The 10,682-nt window shown below is 34.0% G+C and overlaps 1 protein-coding gene across 2 annotated transcripts; it reads left to right on the top strand.

The window, feature by feature from the left end:
- Positions 1-2,824: 2,824 nt before the first annotated feature.
- Positions 2,825-7,190, top strand: LOC149774185 (uncharacterized). Of its 2 annotated transcripts, none has more exons than XM_089945692.1 (3): positions 2,825-3,123; positions 4,791-4,954; positions 6,088-7,190. In XM_089945692.1, exons 1-3 carry the CDS (start codon positions 2,858-2,860, stop codon positions 6,540-6,542), a joined length of 885 nt encoding a protein of 294 aa, XP_089801818.1. In that variant the 5' UTR covers positions 2,825-2,857; the 3' UTR covers positions 6,543-7,190. The 2 variants fall into 2 exon arrangements, with proteins under 2 accessions (XP_089801818.1, XP_089801817.1); XM_089945691.1 differs by having other exon boundaries at positions 2,835-3,171.
- The last annotated feature ends 3,492 nt before the right edge of the window (positions 7,191-10,682 follow it).

Below are 10,682 nucleotides of genomic sequence, written 5' to 3'. Positions count from 1 at the left end.
TACAGATTTTTAAATTATGCTTCATCAGAGCAGGCAAGACTTCGTTTCCTTTAATTCTTTATTATGTACCCCCTCCGATTTTTAAGTCTGACGAATTATGCAATAGTGATGTCCAGATGTATAGTATCTGTCCATTAAATCTTTGCGTTTAAATTTGCGCCAGTTGGAGAAATGTTTGCCCATCATGCTAGGCAGTTTGTCATGAAGTGTTCGAAATTGCCGCCAGCCTGCCGATCCCATGCCAGCTGATTTCACAGTGAACCAAGGCACAAACTAAATAGCAAGTCTGTCTGACCAGTTGAAGTTCTCGGTTAATTTAATGTACAAACTCTGTGTTATAATATCAATATATGCACTGAGGACTTCATTATTATCATTAGCAATGTAGGCACTGATGACTTAATCATCATCATTATCAATAGCAAGAAAAGGCACTGAGGATTTATCATCACTAGCAATATAGACAATGAAGATTTCATCATCGTCATTAGCAACGGAGGAACTGAGGATGTCATTATCTCAAGAAATGTAGGATTTCATTAATGTAGGCACTGGGGATTACACCATCATCACTAGCAATGTAGGCACTGAGGATTTCACCATCATCACTAGCAATGTGGAGCGAACTGGTCAGATGTTCAGCAGCACAGTGCCTCAACGACCACACTAGGTCATGAGACTGATGATGATGATGATGATGATGACTAGCAATGTAGGCTCTGGTGATTTTACCGTCATCACAAGCAATGTCAGCACTGAGGATTTCACCATCATCACTAGCAATGTAGGCACTGGGGATTTCACCATCATCACTAGCAATGTAGGCACTGGGGATTTCACCGTCATCACTAGCAATGTCGGCACTGAGGATTTCACCATCATCACTAGCAATGTAGACACTGGGGATTTCACCATCATCACTAGCAATGCCGGCACTGAGGATTTCACCATTATCACTAGCAATGTCAGCACTGGGGATTTCATAATCACATAGATATTAAAATCTAGTAAAGTTTTCATTTGCCACTGCGGTTTTGCTTAAATTCTTTTAAAAATTGTTGCATACAGTTCGTTCATTTTCATGTTCGAAGTCTCATGTTGCATTTGTAAGTTGTTTATTGTTTTCAAAATATCGCTTCGTTTGTCTGTGTGATATGTTCAGATCTTAGGCCTAGTAATATATTGTTGTGAATATTTATATATTTATTCTTTGTTTTCCGATATATTCTACTTTTGGTTTCATTATTTTTTTCTTTTTTCTTCATGTATCTTTCATGCGTATTATTTTTTAATTTCTTGACTCTTTGTATCCATTCTTAACCTGTGACATCCACTTCCAAAGTAAGGTCTACTAAATCCAGAATAAACAACAATTTTGCGTGTCGTTTAAAATGTTTTACTGGCTGTTGCCCGGAAACGGAATGATAATGGTTCTATAATAAGATTAAAATCAGTTTTATGTACGGAAATAATAATACATTTCACTGATCTAGCTTAAGTTTTCCCTTGCAGCTATACCGTCCCATTCAAAAGCATTTATAAGGACAAGCAGACATGTCATGTTAATTTGAACACTACGTTTTCCCTTGTCGCTAGACAGCCACATCCTAAAACATTTTATAGAGACAACGGGAAATATAATAATATTTTGAACCATACGTTTTGACTTGTGGCCATACAGACCCACGCTGTTGAACCTATTGATTAACGGCATAATGTTACATTCCCATTATCGCCCCACATGCTAAAGATTCGACGTAACGGTAATTCCCGTCGGTGTCAATTATCGCCCCACATGCTAAAGATTCGACGTAACGGTAATTCCCGTCGGTGTCAATTATCGCCCCACATGCTAAAGATTCGACGTAACGGTAATTCCCGTCGGTGTCCATTATCGCCCCACATGCTAAAGATTCGACGTAACGGTAATTCCGGTCGGTGTCCATATCATCCTGATATACCACCTAGCAAGAAATCTGTGGCTCTAAATAATTTGTCATACAGACATCCCAAACTAATCAAGCATGATTAAGGACCCATTAAACCAATTAGTCCAAGCCTACATAATTAACTGTCAATCAACACTCACATGTGTGAATAGAAGCCATGTCAGTTGAGTTAACCTTTATCAAAAACCCTTTGATATTTGTGTTCACAGTTTTATTATTAAATTATCTAAATAATATTTATATTGTTTCAACCTTTTCTGCTCTTAAAAATGTTAGATGTATACAAAGCGTTAATATTTACCTTATTTTTGATACACTTTCATTTAACCTACAATTATCGGATTCATTAATCCACAAGCTTTGTTTAAGGTTCTATCTTTTGACCAAAATTCGATTATTCGGAGAGAATAAATGCCACGAGATGGGTCCTGATAATCGATATTTTACTGTATGTATATAGGGAACTTTTACAGAGATAATACATGATTTGGTGTGTGCAAAACGTTTACCAGAGCACGATGAAAGAGTTTCAGCGCTGGTACGAAGCCGAATTCGTTTCCAAATTATCTCACAAAGTTTCCACACAGAAAATTGTTTATTATCGTTTTTCTTACATGATCAGTTTCTTGGTATATAGCTCATATATCAAGTAGGTCTAAACTGGAGACTTTAAACAACAAAAATACTCAAGCAGTACGTGAAACTCGGATGTTACATTTTGCTCATGGCGCGAAAGCAGAAACCAGTCATCTATGAAAGAATTTAAATGAATTACATAAGTGTACATGTTAAGCTCGTACGTAATAGCACTAGCATGTTTAGCTCACAACGTCATTATGCTACGTCATTTCCGTCACGTCATAGTAACAATTCTGAACTTCAAATGACTCAGATTGTTTCACGTAAAAATGATGAAGAGGTTCTTCAAACGTCCTTATAAGGACAAAGATTCAAATTCTATATCATCAAGAGACTCTCTCGAAATTAAGGATCTTCTTGACGATTCGGGAAATTCTGTTAACGGAGATAACTTTGGATACTTAACGCTCCATAAAAGCCGTTCTTCTGACATAGCTCCTGACGTGGTGCAAACAGAGGGCCAGATACCATCTACAGTGGAAGAGGACCTTGGGTTGGGATGCGTGCCGTGCCTGAATATCGCTACAGAGAAAATGTACGACTCAAAACGCAAAGAGCTCAATAGTCTGTTGAAGAAGTACAAGTCAGTTTTCTTTTCGTTATTTTTTTAGATCTTATTATTAGAGTATTAATCAGTAAAGTTATTTTTCTCACAAGTACGACTATACTCCGTTTGTTTATTCGCCTTAATATGCAAATTCAAGGGAATTATCACTAGTCAACGTTTATTTGTCCATAAGGACTCCTCAAAACATATCCACTCCTTGATTCGCCATGTAATTTTTCTAAAGTATAAAATATGTAGATCACAATGAATCTCAATAGATTTTTTGAACCAAACAGGATACTGTCGTCCATTCCTGATATATATTTCTTGCCCATTTTTCTTTTGGTATTCTTATGAGTAGTACTGAAATTAGGTCTATCAATTAATATATATTCAAATGAAAAGCCGTGCAAATTTTCGCCCTTTATTTCATAGATATTGACTTCATAGATACCGAAAATGTAAATAAAGTTAAAACAAAAACTCATTTTATAGAAACATTTTCAAACTTTTGAAGATATAGCTTATATCGCAGAGGTCAAATGCATGAATACAAAAATTATATGACAGTGTCAGATGATCTTCCAGTGATTCGTTGCGATACGAGATACTGTACTCATACACATCTAAGAATGTTCCGCTCTCGTATTTCTTTTTAAGAGTTTAATCAGTAGTTTTAGTTATTTCAGTTTGTATTAATTGAAACTATTTTTTGTTTGTTTTCAAACGTAATGGACAAAATATTGCATTTCATGTTCAGGTATTCGTACACCCTCCCGTTTCTTTGTACTCCCAATCGATTTTTTTAACAAAAAGGAACAAAGATATAAAAATTCATGAAACAGAGTCATTTCATTCATCAATTCTTAAGTCTAACCTGATTCTTGCCAGAGGGGCTCAAACACTGTCAACTTGTTAGAGTTTCGAATCAAATGGGAGATTTTTTAGTAAGACAATTGCCATATAAAGACCTAATAATGTTTCCTACCTTAAATATTATCAGCATGTTTTTTAATGTTTTCTAATTTCATGGTGTTTGCTTTTGTAATCATATCATTATATGTTTTTTATCTTATAGCTGTTGTCTAATGTTGTAAAGCGCTTAGAGCTTCTAAAGATTAGACGCTATACAAAGTCCTCATTATTACTATTATTATTATTATTATCATCATATTTATTATTATTATTATTATTATTATTATTATTATTATTATTATTATTATTTACATTGGCGAGCCTGTGTTTTTAAGCAACATATGCGATGTAGTTGACCGTTTTTAATATAGAGGATAATAGTTGGCAAGGATTTAAAAGTGTGCAAATAGCACTATTGCATGTTATAAATATTATATGTTTGCTTAATGTCCGGTTCATTGAAAAAATAAATATATTATCTTTTCTAATAAATTCGGGCGAAATATTTTCGTACAAGCAAAATTTGAACACAATAACCCTCGAATTATGTTTGCTGTTCATTTTGCCCAACGAGGAGTAAAGTAAGTGTGTGTGATTTCCGTTTCGAGTTTAAGTCAAAGTTCATGTTTCACACTATCACAACACTTCGCGAGTAAAGAGTGCATTTGCATGTCTTTATTAAGAAATACAACGGAACTACAAATTCGCTAGATACTGTTAATTTGGTATGATACTTACAGAAAAAAGGAGCACCTTGTGACCCAGAAGCAGAAAGAGGTGATGATGATGGAGACGGAGGTGAAGGAACTAATGAGGTTGTGTAAGATCTTGGAGGATCAGACCTCTGCACTAGAAGAGGATGTGCAGAACAAAAAATGTGAAATGAATGCTTTTGGTTCTCTAGGTATATTTTTGGTCTGTTTGTTTGTTTGTTCTCTATTAACATGTGAAATGTTGATTTTCAAAACATTTCTGTTTACACGTGTATAGTCATGTTGTACTTATCTAAAAATTCATTGATTGGCGTATAGATATAGATGGGTCATAAAATAAAATACAGGTCGGTTACTTATTTTACTTTTTCATCATCAGCACAGAATGCTCCTTAGCCGCGAAACGCACGGGGCGCGTCATTAATTCAAAACTTTGTCGTGTCAGTACATTTGCTGAACAAATTTAGAATACCAAACATTTTTGAACTTGCAAGATTAAGCTTTGCTTTGCATTGTGTTTAATGCAAATCTGATCCAGAGGGTGCAGTGCTCCTATCGAACACCAATTCATATCGAAGGATTGATTTTCTCACTTCCCTGGCTACAAAGCGTAGTAATAAACCCTGACCCTCAGTCGGTACAGATGAACCATAATATGAAATGATATACATAAAACAACTTTCCACATTAAAGCAATTTTGATGTTTAGTTTCGAAAGAAACATTTGGTGTAACCCTATAAATAAGCGATAGAATAAAAACAGCCATTCGTGGTGTCATGTATACAATGACATTATACGTACACCTAAAAGAGGCGATTCACCAGTTAAAACGCTGTTTCGACTTCATGCGATGTAACAGTGATGTAATAAAGATGGAGATATTTTACACTAGAAAACACGACTACACATACATATGAATGTGAGAGAAGTGTGTCCTCTACATGGTTGTTTCAATGTGTACAGCTAAAGAGAAACAATTGTTTGATGTACATTTTGGGCCCCTAACTGAATCAGGCGGGATCGCTACGCCACTATTGTGGGTTTCAGGTTTTGGTCATTCATCTTCTTTTTCACTCACAACTTTACTAATAAATAAAATTATGTCTCTCAAAGGAAACATTTTGAAGTTCTCTCAGAAACCGGGTTAAAGATGACTGCGTGAATTTCTAGAAGACAATTAAGTTCATAGTTCTAAAGTATTCCATTGTTTTCTATGTTCCCGTTGTTTTCGTGTACTTTTTGTATCTGTATGTAATATACTTGTATTGTTTCGAGCGTTGTTTATTTATGCTACCTGACCAACTCCTCATTTTTATTCTCCAGTTACAGGTGATGCAGAAACAGAGGTTAAAAAACGAGAGCCCCTATATTATAAAAAGTACAACAACGTCAAGAATGCACATGAAGCCAAACATTTGTTATCTATTATCCGGCACAAGGCCAATGCTTTGCGGCATTTAGAAATAATGACCTATCAGAAACTCCTCGATTTCCAGTACCAACTGAAGTCCGAGGTCGTGAAACAAAAGACTATCCTTGTTAAAAAAGATTCTTCCAAGAGGAGGAATTTCGAATTCGTTTTCGATGCGATCCGATCGAGGTTTGAAAGACAAACTGTTATGGGTTCTGTTAGCGAGGACCAGGCTGCAGATAAAGAAATCGAAACAACTAATCCGTTTTCGTTGATCCAGTCTAATGAAACAAACTTTCGAAGTGCTTCACCAATAACAGTTTCCGCTCCAGGCTTTGTTCTTCATCCCTTAGAAAGCTCCCTGTAATCATAGGAAAAAATTCGAAAAGTATGTGCGTATTTTGTTATAGAAACATTCAATGACAAGCAGGTTGTGGTAAATGAATATCATTTTATGTATATTATGAAGATAGTTCTCTAAATCGTTGCCTATTATAGTATTATAATATATTATTTTGGACCAGAGGAGAAAACAATTGATTTACCTTGTATTACCTTACATTTAAATCAGGGCTTGTACCACACATTGCCTGCATTAATTACACAAAAGTTTTTATTTCATACGTTTTCTCGTACAGCAATGAAGACATATAAAACATATAACATTTAATTAATTGGAATGATTAGCACTACCAAGTTGTCAGTGGTTATACCCATAAAATACAACCTGGTATAGCCTTGCACTTTGGTAAAAGAACGTCGAGGATCCAAATCAGTACTCATGGAAACATATTGAGGGACATTTTGTTCCTGCATTAGGTTAAACTGGCAAACACTTAAGTTTGCCCCAGATAATTGTCATGCTGATCACATATGAAGATTTTTTCGAAACTAAGGAGCTGTTGTTTTGTTTTTAGCGAAACCTGTATTTTAAGCGAGATTCTATAGAAATATGTGCACAGTTGATTGCAATCCTGCTCTGCTGTTTTAGAAGCAATAAAATATTTCATTCTATCGCAAAGACTTTCTGTTACAATTTCGTTAAAATGTGGGTGGATTTTGCAAAAAATTTCAAAACGGAAAAATTATATAGACCAGATGTAATTATGTTCATTAAACGTTGGAATGAGAAAGACGAAACTTTCATACCAAATGGCATTATTTTATATTGAAAAAGTTCATCTGGAGTCACGAATGCCGAAATTTCCGTTGCCCTTTTTGTCAGTGAAATTTATTAGAATCACTGCAATAGGTCCGATTTCTTGACATATTTTGCATTCCATGTTTTCAATGCAATCATCGATTTGTGGGAACGGAAACTAATTTGGTTTTGTCACAGTGTTCATTTTTCTATAGTCGGTGCAAATGCAGAAAGTATTACTTGGCTGAAAACTCCTATCTTTTGCATTTTTGTCATACCTCAGTTTCATTTGTAACTGATAACAGTGAATATTAGTTCTTGTAACTTCACAGGGTTTGACAACTTATATTTTAAATTAGAAACAGATTCAGGAAGATTAATTTCTGAACCTTCATTTGAAATACGTTTCTATTTTAATAACTCTAATGGTCCATGGGTAGAATGTCCAAACACCGGTCAAAGGGACTAATTCCTAAAGATTCTTGAGTTGATTCCCTAACACCAATAAAATATTAAATGAATACCTTCGTCCCAATCATTTCCAATCTCAAAGCAATATTACCGGATCATTTTTTCAAAGTTTGATGAAATCTTGATAACGCCCTTTGGCTTTCAGGGTGATAGGCAGAAGACTCAAATTGCTAAATGCCTAATTCATTCATACCTTGCTGGAAAAATTTCAGATTTAAAATTTGGCCCTTGACCAGTTTGGGCAGATTATGGAAGCCAAATTCGCATTTAAAATTTATATTTTATTTTTATCAAAGCGGTTTACTATGGTTTCAGTTGTAATATTCCTCAAATGAATTGCCGCTGGGAATCTTGTGGATGCACACATAATGGTAAACAGTTATTGGTTGCCTGACTTAAGTATTAGATTAAAGAGAAAGATAATCAACCATGATTCAGCTAAATCGCAGGGATAGATTGCAGATGAGCCTTATGTATACTCTGATTAGGATTTCCTCCATTTAACAAGTGTGACAAGATCGACTTTATTTACAAATATTACTTTTAATATCCGACCAAAACAATGATTCAAGATGTTGTGATAAGTCTTATTGACCCTTAAATTACATGCCAGAGGAGTTTTATTGGCTGGACTAACAATTTCTCGTATATTAATTAGACTTTGGAAAAACAATTTGATAGCTCACTGACCACTCGTCAACAGCGGGTACCTCCGTTAGTCCCCATTTCCTCATTAATGCCCAATTTGTAACAAAATAATAAAAAGGGTACTTCTGTGGCTTCAGTTTTGCTAATAGCTCGCCAAAACAAAGAGGAAAATTCAGGATATTGTTCATGTTCTACTATGATTGCTTGTCGTTTTCATCCTGATTAGAATATAGAGAATGTATAGCAAAGAGAGGATCACAGTGATCGATATCTTTTGTTTGATCCATTCCAGGAGAAAAAGTGATATCATCAAAAGCCTGACCAATAAATGTTTCAGATAAAGGAGTAAGTTCTTGATCAATGTCAGTCTCGATAGCTTTCTTCGTCATATCTCTAGTAACCACACAAGCTGGCTAATAATCGGGAATTTCTTTTCAATCGGATCAACTTTAAGATCCGAACAAGGCTTGTCAGTTACAAATGGATTAACTACAACCTTATCTGCAGCTAGGCCATTGCGCAGTAAGAAATCAATACCCTCGATGGGTAAAGATTACAATCTTCCGACTGTCACGGGTCCTGAGACAAAGTCTGAAGACAAATTTACACAATGGAGAGGAACATTAACAAAGCTGTATTATACGTCCTGAATAAAAACACTTGAATTAGAAAGAAACTTCTGAGAAAAAGGCGAGCCACCTGATAATAAAAGACTATGAGAAGCTTATGTGTCCCTTACAATTTTATAAAATATAAAATAAAATAAACAACACCAACACGTAGAAAGAAGAAACAGAAGAAAGAATAGGAGATTTATTAGAATACAAAACAAGAACAGATGGAGGAAAGAAAAGAAAAGAAAAAAGGAAATCGAAAGAGGAAAAGAAACTTTGTTAAACCTTTCTAAACGAATTCTATCTAATAGTAATTACATTCTTCTAGGTAAGGGATTATCATACTGTCCGAGAACCAAAGTGTATGATAAAAAGTTTTTAGCAGAGGTATTTTTCAAATAAAAACGATCGTTAAAATTAAAAGAATTTTTCTCACAATCATGTACATCTTCACAATATGAAAATAGTTCTCCATCTACAAAATAAGCCCTGTTTCAATACAAAAAGAATTAACATTTACAATTTTCTAGTGGACGAGATATTTATCTCGATTTTTACATTGAAGCAACTAAATAAGAAATTTTAAATAGCAGTCGTAAAAGAAAACATTTTACAAATATATCTAAAGAAGAACTAAATTCTTTATATACCTTATCACAAGACGAAAGTATTATTATCAAACAAGTTGATAAGTCGAGCACCATAGTAATAATGAATAAGGAGGATTATATTAAAGAAGTAAAAAAACAATTAAATCATGAAGAATATTACACAAAACTTTCCTATAATCCTTCTGAAGAATTAAAGAAAAAATAGGCAAATGTATTAATCAAATCTCTGTACACAATTGATCATATATGATGAACTAGATATCTTCCCAAATAAAATACGCACACCTCAGTTTTATATTTTACCAAAAATACATAAAACGGTTGATAAGTCACTACCTTTAGGATATCCAGGTAGACCCATTATTTCTACATATAACTCAATTACAAATAAGATATCGCAATATGTTGATCACATTTTACAACCACTGATGAAATCATTACCTTCATATGTCAAAGATACTTTTGATTTCATTACCAAATTGAAATCTTTACCGAAACTAACTGAAAATCCATTCCTTGTTACACTAGATGTGGTTTCAATCTACACGAATATACCACACAATGATGTTATCGAAACGTGGAAATATTATCTTGAAAAAACGAATATACATATAAACAATTAAAAGAAAATATTTGTGATTTGATACAACTTGTACTCGAAATAACTTTTTCAGTTTGGTAATACAAACTATCTCCAAACAAAAGGAACAGCAATAATAGTCCTATGACACCTACTTATGCATCTTTATTTATGGGAAAATTAGAAAATGATTTTCTAAATAAATGCCTCTAATAACCAGATGTATGGTTAACATTCTTTGACAATATCTTTATGATTTGCAGTTATTCATTAGAAGACCTTTATTATTTTATAGACAGTTTAAACATAGTACATCCAACTATAAAATTTACATTCAAAGTCTCTAAAATTAAAGTATCATTTTTGGACGCAGATGCCGTGAAAAATGAAAATAATGACATTACTACCATGGTTCATGTTAAAAACACGATTATTCATCAAT

This window comes from Sinohyriopsis cumingii, unplaced genomic scaffold (assembly GCF_028554795.1).
Source record: "Sinohyriopsis cumingii isolate HCF-2022 unplaced genomic scaffold, ASM2855479v2 utg000400l, whole genome shotgun sequence".
In the NCBI taxonomy this organism is placed as follows: Eukaryota; Metazoa; Mollusca; class Bivalvia; order Unionida; family Unionidae; genus Sinohyriopsis; species Sinohyriopsis cumingii.
Note: the sequence above shows the minus strand (reverse complement) of the source record. Positions and strands in the feature narration are given on the sequence as shown.

Excerpts from the sequence above, each read along its gene's own strand:
- LOC149774185 (XM_089945691.1), top strand. The coding sequence starts at position 2,858 with ATGATGAAGAGGTTCTTCAAACGTCCTTATAAGGACAAAGATTCAAAT. Across the intron at positions 3,172-4,790 it reads AGTCTGTTGAAGAAGTACAA|AAAAAAGGAGCACCTTGTGA; the intron begins GTCAGTTTTCTT and ends TGATACTTACAG. Across the intron at positions 4,955-6,087 it reads GAATGCTTTTGGTTCTCTAG|TTACAGGTGATGCAGAAACA; the intron begins GTATATTTTTGG and ends TTTATTCTCCAG.